Source organism: Lepidochelys kempii, chromosome 9 (assembly GCF_965140285.1).
Source record: "Lepidochelys kempii isolate rLepKem1 chromosome 9, rLepKem1.hap1, whole genome shotgun sequence".
NCBI lineage: Eukaryota > Metazoa > Chordata > Testudines > Cheloniidae > Lepidochelys > Lepidochelys kempii.
This window is the reverse complement of record NC_136388.1, coordinates 2,962,034-2,982,919: the sequence shown is the minus strand read 5'-3', so window position 1 is coordinate 2,982,919 and position 20,886 is coordinate 2,962,034. Positions and strand designations below refer to the sequence as shown.

The following is a 20,886-nucleotide window of genomic DNA, read 5'->3' as shown; positions in this document are numbered from 1 at the left end:
AGGGGAAGTCAGCGAGGCAGTTACCCCATTGGCATCAATGGAGCTATGCTGATTTACCCCACTTGAGGATCTAGCCCAAATAATTTAGACAAGTGGAAAAGTGGACTGAGACAAGAATGAGGCCCATTGTGTGACCCACATTCTCAGCTGGTATGAACGGGAGTAGGTCAATCAAAGGATCCATGCTGATCTACACCAGCTGGGGGTTTGGCCCTGCAAGTGCAGGAAAAAGCATTTACATGGAATACACTATGCAGGGGCTCTCATTTACACCTCTGTTACAGCGGAATTATGCTGGCATATCAATGGGTAAAACAGTTCGGATACAGAACTGAGATCCTGGAGTCATGAACCAGGTCCAGAGAGCGATATTGATCAGTCTACTAAAAGATTAAGCCAAGCAAAAGGGAAAAAAAAATCAACACCGCATAAATGGTGAGAGGTGACCCTACCAATCCTGCTGAACAAATTCAGGGTAATAACACGATGATATCATAACACAGATCTGGGCCTAGGTTCTCTTCTTATATTTGGGGTAACCCCACTGGCTTCAATGGAAACACTTTTGATTTACACCAGTGTCAGTGTGAAAAGAATCTATCCTACGACTTTTAGCTCGATAGCATCGCTTTAGCCCCATGGCCTCGGCAGCAGATGCACTAAGTGTTGTTTTGCTGGACGCCTGTTCAAATGGAGCTTGATCTTGGCTTCTAACTGTATTAAAAAAAAACCAAAAAAACATCCCAACCTCCTGTTTCACCAGGAACAGAAACACGAAGTGGCACCAGATAGATAAATTAATTTTAAAATGGCTTAAATATTAGCAGTCCCTCTTATTTAAATAACTGGATTTTCATTACGAGTTTTAATTACATCGGACGTGTAGAAGGGACGTGTCTTGTTTCATTTTAAATGTTTATCTTGCCAGAGTAAACCCACATAGTATATTCCATGTAAAATCAGCTCCCTTTGCTAAGGCTGATCAGTCTGGCCCCAACACAATGCAAAGTGGTGATGTATGGCACATCGCGTTCCTGTACGTGTTTCAATTACAGACTCCATGCAGCATCCATCTCGATTGTCCTCCCGCATCCTGCCAGGTGAGAGTGAATCAGGCACCACACTTGGGATACGGGTGTGCGTTTTGTCTCCTACAGTGTGAACTTCAGCCCTGAGCAGAAGAGGCACAGGGTTCCAAGCACCGCGCCAGTCCCTTACGTGACCCAGATTTTCTGAAGCGCCCACAAGTTTTGGGTGTCCAGCTTGATTGTCAAGGGAGCTGAACGCCCATGGCTCCTGCTGGACTTCAAAGGTAGCTGCGAGTGCTCAGCACCTCGGAGAATCAGTCCCACCTTGTCTCAAACTGGGCACCCAAAATTAGCGGTCATTGCTGACTGTCTGGGCCTAAACCCTGGTCCGGCCCTCTGCACAGCAGTGAGTACCATCAGTGCGGTCTCCCTTGCCAGTCTGGGCCACTGCAGGGCAGCTCTCCAACATTTACCTAGATTCATCTGAGTTTCAGTTTTATCCCTTATTTTCTTGTCCCATCCTCACTGACTGATGAGAACAATTAATCCCCAACTTCTCTCACAGTCCTGGGCATGTGTGATGACGGATATGCCTTCTGAGCCTTCTTTTCCCCTGACTGAGATACCTAATTGCCTTAACCTCTCCCATAAGTCATAGGGCCCAATCCTGCAACCCTTACTCACGGGAGTAGTCCTTGCTCATACGAGCAGACCCACTGATGTCGTCCCATGAGTCTGGGCTGCTTGCAAGTACGGGCTGCAGGACCAGCCTCTTCACTTATCAGTCCTATTCACATTGTACGGCAGTGGCTCAAAAACCCTAAGAACCTGAATGTTTCATCTCTTTCATCCTCTGATGTAAGGCAGGAGGAGCTTCCCTGAAATCAAAGGCCCTACACAGTGGTAAAACCCCAGTGAGAGAGCAGAATCGGGCCCTATCCCTTACAGCGAGCTACTGCTGGGCACAGCCTTTGAATTGGGGGCAGGGGGGGTTCTTTGTTTTCAATAAGGGATGTTTCCCAAACCTTCTGTTATTTCAACTGCTGGCCTCTGCCGGCATCACCCCATGACCTGGCTCCCGAAGCAGAAGGTAGGACTCTTGCTGTGCTCGAACCGTGGCTGAACGGAGGAGAATAAGTGCCCTACTCGTGTTAAATGTGCTACTCCTGCCACGGGGACCCTGCCGACCCGTCGCCGTTTTGGGCACAGCGTCACGTCACCGACTGCTATTCAAACTGTGCTCTAGTCTGAGGGCTCCCCGCCGCCCCCAGGAGGCTGCCTGTGGACCTGCTGCCTAGCCAGTATTGGAGTCAACAGGCCCCACTGAGAGCTCCAACCCTGCAGTCTTGACTCAGGGAGGGCCTCCAGGGGGTTCGCTGGGAGTTCTGTCTGAGGAAGGATGACAGGATTGATCCCCGGATTAAGTAGACTGGATTATCCCTCCATAAGAGTACGTCTACACTGCTGCTGGACACGTGCTTCCCGGCGCGGGGAGACCGAGGCGTCCTAGCGCTGCTCAGGCTAGCATGCTCAAAGTAGCAGCGTAAGCGGGGACAGTGCGCATGGCCGCTCGGGCTAGCCACCCAAGGACAAACAGGCCTGGGTCCCCAGGCACGTATGTGGGTGGCTAGCCCAAACCGCTGTCCAGGCTACCCGGAGCTATCCAGCTATTTTCAGCGCACCGGTTCAAACACAGCTAGTACATGTGTCTGCCTGCCCTGGGAAGCACCGTCCCAGCTGCAATGTGGGGGACTTTATCTTTGTCGAGCCCCCCTCAAAGATCAGCTTCTGCTCCGACTCTTAACAACTGAGAACTCCCGTCCCTTTGGGAATGTGCCAGCCGTGACATCCTTCTGTGAACGCTCCTGCAGATTTCAGACTCCCAGCACAGGGACAAGGTTCAGCCCTGCCCTAGCTGACGCAGTCAGTGAGAACCACCCGTGTTGCCCTCTCAGAAGGACTCCTGAGTCCCACAGAGAGGGCAGAGCTGATGCCGCAGATGGCACTTTGCATCTCCTCCGGGGCCTAATCCTTCAGAGTGGTCCCAACGGGAGTTGAGGGCACCCAGCACCTCCCGGGACAAAAATGTTTTGTTCCCTTTCTCGCAGAGGGCAATGGGCCACTGGGGAGTGCTGACATCCAGCGTGGTCTCCCGCCAATGACAGCAGCTTGCTGACTGCTGCATGAAAAAATTCAGCATCAAACTTTGCCCCGGACCTTGCCATCTATTGAAGGGTTTGGGTAACTTCTGCCAGCCTCTAAGTGTGGGGTTCTCAGAGGAAACTTTCCTGGAGACAGGTTGTCTCATCACTGCCCACTGCAGGGTCTCTTCAGAAGCAGCTTATAATGGCCATGGTCAGAGATGGGGTACTGGAATGGACAGATTCTTGGTCTGATCCAGTCTGGCAATTCCTGGGTTCCTAAGTCTAGTTAGGTTTTAGATGTTTTCCTTGAAGATCACTTTCCTTTTACCCCTGAAGGAAACAATCCCTACATCCTTCTCCCACATGCATAGCATCTGCGCAAATATCACTCCTCTCTTCTTCTGGCGAGAATTCAAACCACGCGTTTTTATTCTTCTCCACACCCCAGATGGTTGTTGTAGCGTTAGAGAGAGGCGGGGGGGGGGAAAAAGCAACAATGTGTGAAAACAATAAAGGAGAGATTTAAAAGGGAAGCGCCGATGGAAATAAACAGCTGAGAGCAGCTGGCTTCTTCCTAATTTGATCTTTTCAAAAACGAAGGCTTACAAGTGAGACCCACTAGGTGATGCATTTCATTTATCATCGGGTTGCAAAGAAGGCTAATTTTCCTTACTGTAGTCGCTGTTTTCGTCCTTGGTCCCATCAATCGTACCATCTGGGTGCATCTGCAAGAAGTATTCCTGCTGGCTGAATAACCTTGTCACAATTCCTTTCAGCTGGGGTTCTACAAAGATAATAATAAGTATTAGATACACAAAATATACCAGGAGCGGCAAGAGACGTCAGTTGCTCAGCTACTGTAAACTCCTAAGTAAATAAACCAGGATTCTGGTAGATAACTTCCTGTGGTTCCTTGCATGTTGGATTGTAAAGCAGGCATATAAAATGGAGCTCAGGCGAGTAGGTAAAAAGAAAAGACACCAATAGTATAGCACAGGGTTAAGAATTTAAGAAAATTCATTTAGAAGAGCTGCCTTATTGCAAGTCATACACATCCTCCTAACCAAGTGCCAATGAACCCTTTAGACTATTCTATCACGTATAAACCACAGGGGATCTCAAATTGTGGGTCGGGAGCCCATTTTGATCGGGTCGCCAGGGCTGGCGTTAGATTTGCTGGGGCCCAGGTCCAAAGCTGAAGCCCGAGCCCCACTACGTGGGGCCAAAGCCAAATCCCGAGGGCTTCAGCTCTGGGCAGCAGGGCTCAGGTTACATGTCCCCAGGGTTGTGAGTTCAATCCTTGACGGTGCCATTTAGAGATCAGGGCAAAAATTGGGGATTGGTCCGGCTTTGAGCAGGGGGTTGGACTAGATGACCTCCTGAGGTCCCTTCCAACCCTGATATTCTATGATTCTAACCCGGGGCAGCAAGCTCGGGCTTTGGTTCCCACTCCTGGGGTCATGTAGTAATTTTCGTTGACAGAAGGGGGTTGTGGTGCAAGAAAGTTTGAGAACCGCTGACATACCATTTCTTTACCAGAAAAGCTGGTTTAGAAATAATGTAGGGAGTTAATAAAATTATATTAATAATATGATTATAAATTAATATGAATAAAAGCAAGTTATTAGTGACTTAATAGGAAATATCCCCAGTGCAGTATATCTTGATGTAATCAGTTTCGTGACTTTGATGCACCGAGTGAGATTGTTTAATAAGCCATTATATAACTCCGGTCAGGCTGTGTCAGTGTTTCTATTAGGAGCCCCTGTTTCCAACAGTTTACCACTGGGCTGTATACATTTCCTTTGAGAATGACACGAAGAGCCCAGAGACACTGCATTCCTTTTGCAGACTGTGTGCGTGGACATCTCTGGGAGCTCTGAATGCAGGAGGACAGCAGGAGCAGAGAGTTAGTGTGAAAGGGCTCAGCTTAAAACCATGTTGCCAATTTAAGAAGAGAAAAGTATCATTTTATAGTTTGCGGCAGGAATGGCATTTTAGAACTGGTGAACGTGATCTTCTATGCCACTGTGCTTAACAGAGTGACTGTGGGATGTTAATTCTAGGCAGGGTTCCTTGGTATAATGCTGGTGCTCCTCTGAGGTAGAGGTAGGAAGAAGATGATTATTAAAAACTTATACCGTGGTGTTTAGAGTGTTTGCCAGAATGATGTCCCTAGACCACCAGTTACCTATTACCTCATGCTGCAAATGGGGACACCATTATATTGTCAGGTACATGTGTCATTGCAGTAATATCAGAGACCAGTGCCCCGGATTCCTAGTCTTGTTACAAATCTGACAAACCTTATGTCAAGCTTGGCTCAAGGTTCAACATTTATGAGCTTTCTGGCCAATCCTGGCCTAGTTTGGAGTCGGTTTGGGCTGATTTATGGTTTTGAGTGGTAATGATATGGGTCTTGCCATTTCTGCAGGTTTCCCCAACAGTTGAGTTTTAGCTGGAGTTTTTGGGTCCAGCCCACTCCCCAAATTCACAGAAAACTGAAAAGAACTAAGCTGCCAACAAAAGTTGCCAAGTTTCTCACAGCCCTAATAAAATCTGATCACCATGGCGTTCCTTGGGCTGCCTTTGCTTTCTGGTGTCCTCTGACATACGCGGGCGGAGAAGAACCTCCCGTCACAGGGGCACGTTCTATACACGAGGGGAAACCCTGCCTGGCACATTCCAGAGCTGCCATCTGCACTTTGGCTTTCGCACACTATGTTTGGGTTGGAGCTTCTCAGTGAAGCAGTGGGATTTTGATCAGCCCGGTTATGTCTCAGGTAGGCACCTGGACCTTCAGATGCTTACACCTGAACTAAATCCTAAACCCCTGAATGCTCAGACCTGCACACAACAAGCATAAGCTTGGTATTCTCTTAGGGAGATTCTCCCCACAACCCGGAATAGTTTTTTGGAGGGGGGGGGCTTAGGAATACGTTAGCATGGGATGAGAGCAGAGGGTGACCTCTGAGTCCCATACTGAGTCTCTCCCCTTCTCTTTGAAAGCTCTTGGATTTCTTGCAGTTTGCTCATCATTACTCACACCTGCCTACTGCTGATTTAACAGCCCCGGGCACAAAAAGCTTCTGTCTGACTACCTGACTACAGAACAGGTGTAAGTAGCTCTAGCTAGTGCTGGCTCCCCCATGTGGCTTGGCCAAGGCATCACAAGCATGATCTGGGGGCAGCAGCCCCAACTGTGGAAGGCAGGCAGGCTGAACGGACCCTTTGTTGATTGACCTATCTACTGAGGACGCCAGCAGAGGAGGCGGGGAGAGTTAAGGACATTTTAACTGGGAGCCAGGATATGACTACCCACTTCTTTGGCACAGGTCATCAAACGGCCATCAGATGGTAACGGCACCAGTTACTAGCATCCAGGGAATGGATTGGAGCTGCTGGCCCAAAGGCAAACTGCAGCCCCTGGTTTTAAGCAGACTCCCTGCTTGTGTGAACCTGAATTTGGCCATATATTTCAGAGTCGTTTCCTCTTACAGCAACAAAGATTGAACAGGTAATTGTATTGCAGCTTTCTCGAGTGCCGCTGCCCCTTACGCGGCAGCAATTTTCAGGAAAGACTGTTCGTTCGTGGGAAATACATCAAAGGCAGCACATCATCCAATTAAGGTGGAGGAAATGTCTGAATAAATCAGAGCAAGAGGCAGCTCATGTGTCAGACAATAAAACAACATGAGACGTTCTGGGAGTTTCGCGAGAGGAAAGGATACCGAAAGATCCTTCAACTCTGGCCAGGCTGGTGATGTGATTTAAAAACTGCACAATCAAACACAGGCTTCATATTGACAGGTTTCAGAGTAGCCGCCATGTTAGTCTATATTTGCAAAAAGAAAAGGAGTACTGTTGGCACCTTAGAGACTAACCAATTTATTTGAGCATGAGCTTTGAAGTGAGCTGTAGCTCAGGAAAGCTCATGATCAAATAAATTGGTTAGTCTCTAAGGTGCCACAAGTACTCCTTTTCTTTTAGGCTTAATATTGTAATTCTCTTATTTGTCCAAAGCTCCTTCAACAATATTGCCCCAAGTTACAAGCACTAACAGAAACATGCAGTTACTAAGAACAAAATCCAAGCACGCACCATGCCTACCTCCAAAAGGGCTCCCCTAATTAGGTTCCTTTCCGCAGCTCATGATTTCCCCAGGGCCTGAACTGAAGTTGACTTTCCTCTCTCAGGTCTCTTATTTTATACCCTGGTGTGGGGGTTCCCAGCTTTCCCTGCTCTTAAAAGGGACAACACACTTCAGCACAAAATCCTTTCCTATCGCTGAGCTGCACAACTCTGCACACCCTTCTGTTTTGCTTCCAGATCCGCTTTCCTGCGCTGTGAAAATGGGATGGGATTGATGTGGCCAAAACATGCTCCTCAGTGACTTGGCTTGCAGCACTCACGCTCTAGTGCAGCAAAGCAAACGCATTTAAAAAGACAAACTTTACCTCCCCTTATTTCACTGTATCGATGGAATAGATTTGAGAAACTCTCTGAAACGAACACCTCGATTCAGATCAGAGTGCGACAGCGAAGAAGCCCCATAAAGACCAAACCATGGATAGGGCAGCAGAGACTTAACAATGTTCTAATTAAAAGGAAGGCAGGGTACAGCTTTGTGGAGCGACTGTTTGAAACACTTTGAAATGGCAAGTGTCGATGCTGAAGCGATAGCCCTTAATGACCAAGACAGGTGCTCTGTTACGGAGAGTAAACACAAGGCATAGAGCCCACTCTGCCTCCAGATGCACCATTATTAATTATGTCTATTACAGTAGCACCCACTCAGACTGGAGCCCCATTGTGCTAGGTGCTGTACACACACATGGAGAGAGTCCCACTCTGAAAATCTTACACTCGAACTAGTCAAGAGACAAAGAGGGCAGGAGGAAAAACAGGATCACAGAGAGGGGAAGGGACTTTCCCAAGGTCCGCTAACAGGTCAGGAACAGAATCCATGTCTCCTCAGACCCAACCCAGCACCCTACCCACTAGATCACACTGACATGTTTGGTTTACACAGCTCTGGGGTCTCCCACTAGATAAGAGATTTCACCTACATCAGCCTTACCCCCTCTCACAAGCATTGAGAATACTGCAGTCTGTCAGTGCTATGGGTCTCGTTTAACCCCACCCCTCACCCACTGCGTGTGGTGCTCACCAGCCTGTCTGCTGGTTCTCAGAGCCCCATGATCAGGTGACTGCCCTGTACAGCTGTCAGTTTCCTATCAGTGCATTAGTCTATATTTAGGGTTCCCTGCCCTCCTTGAGTGCATGGGAATCCCAGAGAAGGCAACGGGATTTCTGTGCAGTGAGCGAAGGGAGACTCTTGCCCATACGCTATCAGTAGGGCTGCTGCACTTTAGGACACCAAAACTAAGGGCCATATTTTGGCTGCTCTTCTACAGATGCACAGGGATCAGCACCCCCCCACCCTCCCACACACACACACACACACACACACACACTTTGCACTCCTCTCCAGCTGCTGGCCAGAATCCTTCACTTCATGTGCCCATGAGAACCCAAAACAGAAAGAGACAAAGCAGGCTGCTCTCTAAAAGCATGGCCATAGCAAACAAAGCCTTGGTCTGTCTAACCCATCCACCAGTGGGGAAGAGAGTAAGAACTCTGACCAGTGACACTGGGGCAAACACCTCCTCTTATGGAAAATGCCACTGGATCGCTGATTTGTATATATTGGATTTCTCTATTAATTGAAGTTGAATACAGAATCGACCCGAACAGTGGGAACTATACGAACTAGAAAACATAAGGAAGATAACTGTGTTTAATACAAAGAGAAGGACGCTCAACCAGGCCACTGTATAACAACACCCAGACGGCGATAGCAAATCACAGCCCACAGCCATTAGTACAAGACAAGCTCATACACAAGAGAATAACTCCGGGGACAAGGAACACCACTCCACTGCCAATCCCCCCAAACCAGCTCAGCCCAGTCCTCCCAGAACAACAGATGCCCCTTGATTTGTGCCCTTAAGGTTGACTAATCTGAGCTCTGCAGGACCATGCTGGGGATCTGAGCACCCGCTGAGCTTCCATCACAGAGGACACAATGCCAGGAACCCCATTCCCTGCCAGCTCAAACAGCTTCTCTCATCACAACTCCATGCTATTGCATTGGGGGAAAGAGGTGAATCAGGCTCCACATCACTTAGTGGTCCAATATCCAAGCAGAGGTGATAGGACCCTGGTTATAGGAGTCACCCAACCACTCCCCCCCCCCATACAGTAAACTGCATGGAAGTCAGTTTCTAGCTCAGGAAGATGAAGGGTTAAGTCGCCCTTTCTGGGATTTGAACCATTGGTCCCAAGGAGTCTTGGTGATTCATATGTGATGCTAACGTCACTAAGGGCTTGGCTACACTTGCGAGTTACAGCACAATAAAGCAGCCCCGGGGGCCCTAACTCACTCCCCGTCCACACTGGCAAGGCACGTAGAGCGCTCTGACTCCGCAGCTACAGCGCGGCTGGTCTCCACCTCGGCGAGTGGAATAACATTTGCTGCGCCCCCGCTGGAGCGCCGCGGGGCCAGTGTGGACGAGCTGTTGCATTACTGCGCTCTGATCAGCCTCCAGAAACGTCCCATAATCCCCTTAAGTGGCCACTCTTGTCATTGTTGTGAAACCGGCTGCAGGAATGCGGAAATGCCTGTTGAAAGCGCCATTTCGGAGAAGCCAGCTGCTTATCAGCTCTAAGGAAAAGCAAACATTTACTGTTTGCTTTGAGTGAGTGAGAGAGAGGCAGGGAGGAGGGGAGTCTGAACTTACAAGACAGCATGCTGACACACTCTCAGCACCCCAAAAACCCACTCTCTCTCCCCTCACATACATACAACACACTCCCTGTCACACTCCACCCCCCACACCCATTTGAAAAGCACGTTGCAGTCACCTGAATGCCGGGATAGCTTCCCATAATGCACCGCTCCCAATGGGCGCTGCAAGTACCGCAAATGTGGCCATGCCAGTGCACTGCCAGCTGTCAGTGTGGACAGACTGCAGCGCTTTCCCTACTGCGCTCTACGAAGGCAGGTTTAACTCACGGCGCTCTACATCTGCAAGTGTAGCCATGCCCTAAGTAACTCCTCTGGCTCATCTGGCTGGTGCTAAATTCTGCCCCGAAGTTGTCTGCATTTCAGTGGTGGGTGAAGCGATAAGAGGGGGATAAGATAAGATGGGCTAAGAGGGAAGAAAGATCCTTTCATGGATTGAGAACTGGTTAAAAGACAGGGAACAAAGGGTAGGAATAAATGGTAAATTTTCAGAATGGAGAGGGGTAACTAGTGGTGTTCCCCAGGGGTCAGTCCTAGGACCAATCCTATTCAACTTATTCATAAATGGTCTGGAGAAAGGGGTAAACTGTGAGGTGGCAAAGTTTGCAGATGATACTAAACTGTTCAAGATAGTCAAGACCAAAGCAGACTGTGAAGAACTTCAAAAAGGTCTCACCAAACGAAGTGATTGGGCAACAAAATGGCAAATGAAATTTAATGTGGATAAATATAAAGTAATGCACGTTGGAAAAAATAACCCCAACTATATATACAATATGATGGGGGCTAATTTAGCTACAACTAATCAGGAGAAAGATCTTGGAGTCATCGTGGACAGTTCTCTGAAGGCATCCACGCAGTGTGCAGGAGCAGTCAAAAAAGCAAAAGGGATGTTAGGAATCATTTAAAAAGGGATAGAGAATAAGACGGAGAATATCTTATTGCCCTTATATAAATCCATGGTAAGGCCACATCTTGAATACTGCGTACAGATGTGGTCCCCTCATCTCAAAAAAGATATACTGGCATTAGAAAAGGTTCAGAAAAGGGCAACTAAAATGATTAGGGGTTTGGAACTGGTCCCATATGAGGAGAGATTAAAGAGGCCAGGACTTTTCAGTTTGGAAAAGAGGAGACAAAGGGGGGATATGACAGAGGTATATAAAATCATGAGTGGTGTGGAGAAAGTGAATAAGGAAAGGTTATTTGCTTGTTCCCGTAATATAAGAACTAGGGGCCACCAAATGGAATTAATGGGTAGCAGGTTTAAAACAAATAAAAGGAAGTTCTTCTTCACTCAGCGCACAGTTAACCTGTGGAACTCCTTGCCTGAGGAGGTTGTGAAGGCCAGGACTATAACAGGGTTTAAAAGAGAACTGGATAAATTCATGGAGGTTAAGTCCCTTAATGGCTATTAGCCAGGATCGGTAAGGAATGGTGTCCCTAGCCTCTGTTTGTTAGAGAGTGGAGATGGATGGCAGGAGAGAGATCACTTGATCATTACCTGTTAGGTTCACTCTCTCTGGGGCACCTGGCACTGGCCACTGTCAGTAGACAGGATACTGGGCTGGATGGACCTTTGGTCTGGCCCAGAATGGCCATTCTTATGTTCTTATGATCTCTGTCCTGAGCATTTATGCTCATAGCGCACACACTCTGAAAGTAGATAAAACATATAAATATTTCTGCTGGAAGTTTGCAGAGTAACACTACTTACGCCTTAGACTTCAGAGCAACAATACACAAGAACCCAAAACAGAAAGAGACAAAGCAGGCTGCTCTCTAAAAGCAGAGGCTCGACTACCCTACCTTACTTTAATCTGTCTTTTTCCCCCAGCTCCTCCCCCACCCACATACACACTCTTAAAGTGATACCTTGCAATTCCAACAGTGTCCTCAATACAGCACCTGGATAGTGTACTCTGTATTTGTTGCGTCTTGGACTATGAAACTGTTAAGCGTTTGTTTTCTGTGCACTGAAAACTTTAAATACCTAAGGAATCTGCTGCCTCTATGGACAGCCAGCCATTGTGTGCGGCAAAGTGCAGACTGTTCGAGAGGAGAGAGACACTGTGTGTGCTCTCAAAGGGGGCGGAGTTCTGTCTAGAAAAAGAGCAAAGAAGCAAGAACAAAAGTACTCTGGCTGAAAGTCTGTGTCTGAACTCAGTGGAGGGGAAAATGGAGCAATATTATCAGAGATTCCAAATGCAGGATTTCAAACCAGCCTTTCCTGAAACCCGTTGCTCAGCAAAGAACATTCATCCAGCAAAGGGGAGCATTTCCACCGCTCATCGGCACTGGGAGGACACTGAATATCCTTTGTGTCCATGAAACAGTTTTGCCAAGGATGTGACGGCAAACACTCCGAGCCCTGCATTACATCTCGGGAGCACAACTCACCGAAATGTTTTTTAAACATTTGTTTGTGGCAATTAAACATTTTACCCTGGAACTTACACATTCCATTATTCTCATTTTCCTCCATTCAGGCTGCAGCTGTCAGAAGGGGTGGTTGATTTATGACTCAGCCAGGCAGCTCCCAGCTCCTTAACACACCAAAACTACCATTCATGTCGGAGCGTAAACGGCTTCTAATTTACTTAAATTAACTGCAACTTTAAAGTGCCATCACAGAAATCACTCTCACCCTCCCCTCCCCTAAAAAGTGATGATTCCAGAACACTTGTTAAAACTAAATAACAGCCACACACCAGGAAAAGAGCTAGTGTCAAACCACAGCGTTAGTGACCGTTTATATCAGCGTATCAAGAAAATCCATCAGTGCACCCAGTGCAGATTGCTATGGTGACAGGCGTCAGCAGCGAACCCTGGGAGAGATGGGAAACAGAGAGAGGATAATTGTTCTCTCCCACTCCAGTGACTGGGGGCAGCAGTGAGTTGAGATTAACGGTGTGGTAAGTGGTTGGTTTCAATCAATGTATCATCATGACTGAAACCACAGCACAACACTCCGGCAAGCTTTACTGGACCCACAAAAACTGGGGACTTCTACAGCAGAGCCAGGAGCTGTGCTTGTATGCAGGGGCCCTGATTCTCCCCGGCCCTGCACCTCGTGCAGCCGTTCGCACCTGGGCCAGGTGCTACCCCCTCCAAAGGGGAGCGGTCAGAACCTACTCTGCACTGGTGTGAGGTGCGGGGCCAGAGAGAATCAGGTCGGAGCTTCCTTGACACCAGGCAGAGACATTGCACTTTCCAGCACGTTCACTGTGAGGTCGAGGTATCAAATCCTTCTCCCTGCAAATAGGGCTTGATGCTGCAAGGCCCTGAGTGCCCTCAACCCCCACTGCAGTCAGTCAGGGTGGAGAACCCTTCCGGTGGGGGTGAGGAGTGGAAAACAACTGTCCTGAGTAGAAGCAATCCTTGAGAAAGGGGCTCCCCTACCTGGAAGGACCCTGCAGCAGGTGGCCTGCAGTGACTTGACCTGTCTATAGAGTGTACCGGGAGGGTGAGGGGAACACGTGTCCGGGTACATCTGCAGCACACATGCCCCCTGCATTGCAGGCACAAACTCTTGGGAGTGGCCTCCAGCAATTCTAACTCTGGTGCTGCAACAGCTTTCGCAAGCACACATTCCCACGCCTCCCCTCCCATCCGGCCCCTGCAAAGGGTGACGGCATGGACGTGGTGCAAGATTGCAGGTGCACACCTGGCAAGCGGGTGGGAGAGCAAGGGGGCACCTGGCCCTGTATAATCAGGTGGGCAGAGAAAACGAGGACGCCTATGGTGATGGGGACACAAGCAGGCACTCCCTAATAATGCAGCGGTCCTAAACTGACCCATAAACCTGCCTCCGAAGTCATCACATGCCCCCTGGATATGCGACAGCCCTGCAATTTATCACCACTGTGGGGGTGGGGGGGATGGACAGAGAGCTGTAAGTGAGCAAACCAGGATCTCGAGGAGTGTCATGTTTGACATCCGATCGCGGAACTCCGCCGCCGTGAAACTCTCCTTTCGCTGTCGAATTAAAGGCCCAGCTCACTGCAGCTCCTAACAATAGCAGGGCTACCATCACCCCCCAATTACAGAGCGTGTAGTCAGAGAAGAAAATGACTCCAGGGGAATAGGGCTCCACTGTACACATGCATTTACCCACTTTGGCTGCAAATCTCAACCCAACCCTACTATAGACGGGCGCCTCCATAATAATTAAACAAAACAACAGCCTGAGTTCGCAGGACCAGCCTCTGCTTTACTGAGCAACGGGACACGCTTCAGAAAGACGCAGCCGGGCCATGGGCTCAGTGCCCCGAAAGGACGTCTCCTGGCAGTTTCATTCCATTACTGGCAGGGAGTCACTCGAGCACACGGGTACCTTACAGGGGAAAGAACATCCCAGGGAACTTTTCTATTCCATGCTGGTGCCTCTGAGGAAAAATACTGACACTCCTTGGCCCGCAGAGCAGCTGTCTTCCTGCACTGCCATACAGGGGACAGGACACACAGGACTTTGTGCTACGCTGCCTGTCTCCTACTGAGTTTATTCCTTTCAGGGCAAGTCTATCCCCAGCAGGAGCAGAGGCTCCCCAGGAAGTGGGGAGGTTGTGTCATGTTGGGGGTTTGCCCCACAGCCCATGTGCAGCCCCTGTGCAATGGGGAGCTCAGCTCTGCGGGGATAGCTGTGTGGCGGCATGCATGGGACAGGAAGAGGTGCTGCTGGGACACGCTGAAGGACGGGTGGGGCCAGGGAATCCATGGCTTTGTGGATCCTCTGGAATACGTCAGCCATTGGGGAGCAGCCACTCTGCAAATTGGGGAGAGGAGCCAATTGGGGAGAGGAGCCAACCTCTGCCCTGTAACTGGGCCCAAGTCTCACCCACTTTGCACATAAGGTGCAAGGCAGGGGAGAAGCAGGCTCAATATCTCAGGCCAGTTTGTAGAAGACAGGTGTCCATGTAAGCAAGCCAGCCTGCTAACTAACTGTGATACAGAGGCCCATTGGTGGCTCACTACTCTATGTCAGCAGCAGTTGTCAGGCCTGACATACTCGCTACACTCACACACACTGTTGTCCTGATCTGTATCTAAACGGTGTCATGTATGCTATCATTGGCAAGCTAATAGCTCACTGATCGTTAGTATGGGGTGCGTACAAAGAGGTATGGATATCTGCTGGAATTATGTCCTTTTAAAGTGTTTGGCAAGCAATGTGTAAGCCCAGTCTGTCTTTGACAAAGGAATGTGTATTTGTTTGTCTGACTAGCTGGGTCGCCAGGCAGCGGCAATGAAGATACATTTACATAAAAGGTAAACAAAGCCATCAACCTAGCAACCTTGCCGGGCTCTGAACCACAAATGACAAGCAACTGACTCAACTGATTGTGTACAATGTGACTATTATAAAAGTGCATCAAGTATGGTCTTTTTTGAAAGCTAATGACACACTGGTGATTACTATCATTGTATAAAGTATGAATTTACACTGTAAGAGAAATTATGGATACTCACTGATATTATGTTTTAAAGTCAGTGACCAAACTAAGAGAGAAATGGGATTCCTCCCAGACAGGAGAGAAGGGAGCTGCCTACCTGTCTCCAGTGAAATTAAGCAAGGTGTGAACAAAAACAAAGGAAGCCCCATTTACATATGGGGGATGTGAAGTCCACTGGCACTGAAGAACAGCGAGAGGTCATCCTGAGCCTGGGGACCAAACAGTGAGTTTGGGACAATTCGGAAAGAGAAGAAGCCATCTTGGCATCCATCACTGGACAGACACAAGGGGACAGAGCTCTTGTGAACTGAGAAAAATGGGTCTTTCAATCAGGGGGGTTGAAGTTTCTGGGAACTGATCATTACTGTGCTCTTGGAATGTATGTTTGGGGTGCATACAAAGAGTTATGGATATGTGCTGGAATTATGTCCTTAAAAAGTGCAAGGTCCTGACTGACAGAAAGTCAGCCGTGGCTGGAAAGAAAAAGATTGGTAAGAAATCTACCTAGAACCAAGGTGGTAGCTTGTTGAGTTATGTCTTAGCCACTGGGAAGCGTACTTTACTTTTATTTGCTTGTAACCATTGTGTCTTTATCCCTTGTGCTTACACTCACTTAAAACCTATCGCTTTTTGATGAAATAATCTCGGTTTATTACAAATCAACCCAGTGCTGTGTTTGCCCTGAAGTGATTGTTAATGCCGGTTAAAGCAATGTGCTGCCGGGCTTTTGTCTCTTTAAAGGAGCGATGGAGCTTTTTACGCCTCTGAACGTTCCAGGAGAGGGCAGGACAGTTCAGGTAGAAAATCTGGGAGAAATTCAGGCCTGGGGGTGTGTTGGGGTCACTTGGACAGTGGTAACCCAGGCTGGCAGAGACCAGACTGTGGTTTTGACATAACAAGCAGGCTGCTGGGGTCAGAATTGCTGAACCAGGGTTGCTGAACACAGACACGCAGTGCAGGCTTGTCAGCTGGCTGGGAGCACCCAGACAGGGAGTAGCAACAGCAGAGTATTTTAAGGGTTACAGGACAAGCGGTGACACAGCCCCTGACTGGTCTGGGCTGCACCCCAAAACGTGACACTGATATTAACTCCCCACCCCACCCCGGAGAGGCTCAGCACAGAGGCTGAGGAATGCATAAGCATTCAGACTGAGTGCCCTGTGCCCCCCAAGGCAGATCAAGGGGGAAAGCCCTGGCGCAGTACAAGGGAGTTTACGCTGCCATTTGGCAAGGTAAGAGGCGTAACTCTGCTGTCAGTTACATCGGCGTGACAGGGCTGATTTCAGTTTGGCCCCCCTCCGAATATGGCTCACATCTCTGGAACGTTTCATCAGCACTAAAACTTTTCACAGGCAGCTCCACCCACACGAGCATGCCTCATCCCTGGGGCAGAAACCGAGCCCAATACTCACTGAGAGCCGCCAGGAAACAGGCTCACGGCAGCAGGGCTGGGTCAGCGCTTAGAATTAATGCACCCTCTTCATGACAAAAAGAGTCAAAATCAGACCTGACTTCTGGGAGAGGTTAATGAAAGAGCCAGAAGAAATTCCAGCTATCAGAACATTAACTTCCTGGTAGAGGCAATGCCTTGGCTACTGACGTGGGTAGGTAGCTCACATCCCAGGAATGTGGGGAACAGGTGGCTGCGTGATCTACATATACCCTTTCTTTCAAGTGTTACTCTGCAGCTATTCCTGACCCACTCAGCAATGTGGCCAAATATCAGCCCATACACCAAGATGGAAACAAATGACAGTATAGGTCTTAGGGATGGGTCCAGCCCCCAGGGATGGGTCCACCCCCCAGACCGCACTTCCCTCAGGTGGAAGTGGGACACCCTGAACTGAACAAGAACAAAGCTTCTTTCAGGGGCTGTTCCCCAGGCCACATCCATCCCGACTGCAACTTCAGTGGATTTACACTCTCTGTCTCGGGACTTCTCCAGCCCGCCCCACCCCAGCACTGAGCCCCCATCCCAGTGAGTGTAAAGCTAGGATGAAACGAGAGTGGCAAAATCAGTCTATTCATTTTACAGCCACGCCTAGAGAGGTCCCGCACTGGGATCTGGACCTTGCCAGGCTAGGCGCTGTACACATGTCTAGCAAGAAGGCAGGCCCTGCACCGAAGAGCTCACCCCAGGGCCAGAGCAAGCCTTGGGCTCAGGCCCAGCTAAGGGACGGCCCATAGCTGTGCTAGCCTAGGAAGAGACCTAGGAAGGAATTATGACTCAGGCAGTCAGGATTCCTTCACCAAACCTCTCTTGCTCTGGGGGTGAAATTTCAGGATGCGGCTTCCTTTGCACCTGGCTGGTTGAGGGAGGAGCTAGGGCTCTGTCCTCTCCCCACCCCACCCCATCCCACCCCCCCACCCCACTTGCAGCCACTGACCCCACACACATCACGAGGGAATGGTTTTGCTGCCCTAACCCCTCCTGCACAACCACGAGGCCTGGGTACCCCCGTGTCTTGAAGAGCTGGTGGCAGGTTGACTCGTCCCAGGTAATCAGTGACTTCACAACCCTTCTGAGCTCCATGCTGGGAGGGATTCAAGCCATGCCTCCCCCATCTGGACCCCTCACCTCTCACTTCCACTGTTGGCCACCTCGAGGATGCCAGAGCGCACACCTCAATGACAAATAATCCGAGGCACTCCCCACCTTGCCATGCTGTGAGTTGTGCTGCTCCCGGACATGCAGTCTCTCCACTTCCCTCAGCAGTTCTGCAAGCCTGAAATACTGCGGAAGCCCCCGGAACGCATGCAAACAAATAAAACCCAACCCCACTGAACTGGCTACGTCGGCCTTCTGCTCCGGGGAAATGAAAACATTAAAACACAAAACAGCAGGAGAATACATGAGAGAGACAAGCTGGGGAGGTACTATCCTGTAAACATCTAACTTCCACCGACAGAACCTGGTCCAATAAAAGGTGTTAGCTCTGATATCCTGGGACCAACACGGCGACTACTACGCCGAAAATAGCACAAAAGAGAACCGAGCGGGGCCCATCAGAAACCATGGAAGGCCTCCAGGAATTCACGAGGTAAGTGACAAATGATGCACTCGGAACCACAACCATCATTCATATCTCCCGATGATTCCTTGCCACCCTTAGGAACGTGAGAAATATAGGAACCTAAATTTTTAGAAAGGAAATACAGGAAAAAAAACATTTGTTTTGTAAGCTCTAAACTAAATAAGATGGAAACGTGTCTTCTCCCTATAGCATTTTTCCCCCTGTGTTTCTCAAAACATTTTGATGAAGGTGAGTAAGAAATGTTGTCCTTACTTTACTAATGAGGAAACAGAGGCACTGAAGGGTTAAGGCCAATCTTTTAAATCATGCTTTTGTTTCTGGACCACCTAGCTCAAAATATGGGCGGGGGCTAATTTTCAGAAGCTGCCGAGCACCCACAACTCCTACTGATGCAGCAAATTGGGACTAGAGCCCTGAGTATTTGTTAATCTCCCCCCAGGGCCGCACTGCCTCCCAGTAAAGAGCTGTGATTATAGAGCTGACTGACTGGGTTCTGTGATAAGGATGATGGAATCTGTCCAGCCTGTGCTAAAAATGATCTGAATCTAGAACAAAACCTGTAACTAGGAACAAAACTTGGACACTAAACCTGATAAAATCTGGGATCCAGGAAACCCTTAAGCTAGGGTTGGGCAAATCATACTTTCCTATCATTGAAGCCCACTTCCCCTCCTAAGAATACAACAAATTATTGTATTTGATAAATGCCATTTACTCCGAAGAAATAACTGCAAGATTTTTAAAGCATTTATGTGCACAGATCCCTGTATTTTTAAGATGACGGAAGTGGAGAGGGTGGGTTCAGAAATTAAGGAAATTAAGTAAAACGAAAGCAGAGTTAGTTACCTTTTTAACAACTATGCTTGTGGTTTCACCAAACAAATGGGGCCCATATTTAAAAGAACAAAACCAAAATAAAACAGCAATCAGTACACTGGTGTTCACAGTACCATGACTTGCTAGCCCTTCTACCCATCTCCACAGAGAATCAATCCTCTCAAGGATCTGACGTCTCTCATCAGACAATGGGTGTGAACGTCAGAAGATCAAGGATTGTTTTCATCACAGCATTTCTGAAACAGGGTGTCCTAACTCAGTGGCTCTCAACCTTTCCAGACTACTGAACCCCTTTCAGGAGTCTGATTCGTCTGTGCCCCCAAATTTCACCTCATATAAAAACAGCTTGCTTACAAAATCAGACATAAAAATACACAAGTGTCACAGCACGCTGCGACTGACAAATGACTTGCTTTCTCATGTTTATCATATAATTATAAAATAAATCAGTTGGAATATAAATATTGTACTTACATCTCAGTGTATAGTGTACAGAGCAGTAGAAACAAGTCACTGTCTGTATGAAATGTTAGTTTGTACTAACTTTGCTAGTGCTTTTTATGTAGCCTGTTGTAAAATGAGACAAATATCTAGATGAGCTGGAAGAGCTCTGCATACCCTCAAGGGAAGACGTACCCCTGGTTGAAAACCACTAGCCTCACTGACTAAGGCCCTGATCCTGCAGTATAAGGAGCAGCCTGCGCTGATTCAGCTGCAGGATTGGGTCTCTTAAACTTTAAGGCCAGAAGGGATCATGATCATCTAGTCTGACCTTCTGCATACTGCAGGCCACAGAACTTCACCCACCCACTCCTGTGATAGACCCCTAACCTCTGGCTGAGACACTGAAGCTCTCAAGGCATGGTATAAAGACTTCAAGTTACAGAGAATCCACCATTTACACTAGTTTAAACCTGAAAGTGACCTGTGCCCCATGCTGCAGAGGAGGGCGAAAACCCCCTAGGGTCTCTGTCAATCGGACTCGGGGGAATATTCCCTCCTGACCCCAAATCTGGCGATCACTTAGACCCTGAGCACGTGGGCAAGACCCAGCAGCCAGACACCTGGGAAAGAAGTCTCAGTAGTAACTCAGAGCCCGCCCCGGCTCAGCTAGTGTTCCATAACTCACACACACCTGCCCACGACTCTCCCTGCTCCGACAGCTCTGCAAGGGCCAGGAGAGCTGTGTGCACCGGTGGGCAGGGCGTGTTCCACGATCAATCCTTTGACGACAGGGAGTTCTGTCACCGTTGGCTAATTTCAGCCTGTTTTTACAATTTTCTGGGCAAAAAAATAAATGGAGTGCCGGTTTGCAGCTTGGTTTTGCTCTCACGAATCCCATATTCTTGACCTTTTGCAAACCGTTGCACTTTGGGAGGTGACGAGAATGTATTTTGATGGCAGCCCCGATACCGTGGAAGGGAACTGCTCAGCAAAGAAGCTATTTGTGCTTCGGGCAGGGGGAGGGCATTGCAAAGTATGTTAGTCTAGATAAACAGAAATAAAGTGAGCAGGTTCTATTAACCCCAGGACCTGGCTTTTCCCCCTTTCATTTCAAACCGAGGTACTTAAATATTTTAC

The 20,886-nt window shown here is 48.6% G+C and overlaps 1 protein-coding gene across 3 annotated transcripts in view; it reads right to left on the bottom strand.

The window, feature by feature from the left end:
- The window catches only part of FGF12 (fibroblast growth factor 12), a 281,693-nt gene that overhangs the window by 88,118 nt on the left and 172,689 nt on the right, over positions 1–20,886 (bottom strand). For all 3 annotated transcript variants that reach the window (XM_073359018.2, XM_073359017.2, XM_073359016.2), the window contains exon 2: positions 3,846–3,956. In XM_073359018.2, the coding sequence (XP_073215119.1) occupies positions 3,846–3,956 (111 nt within the window). The remainder of the gene's footprint in view (positions 1–3,845; positions 3,957–20,886) is intronic.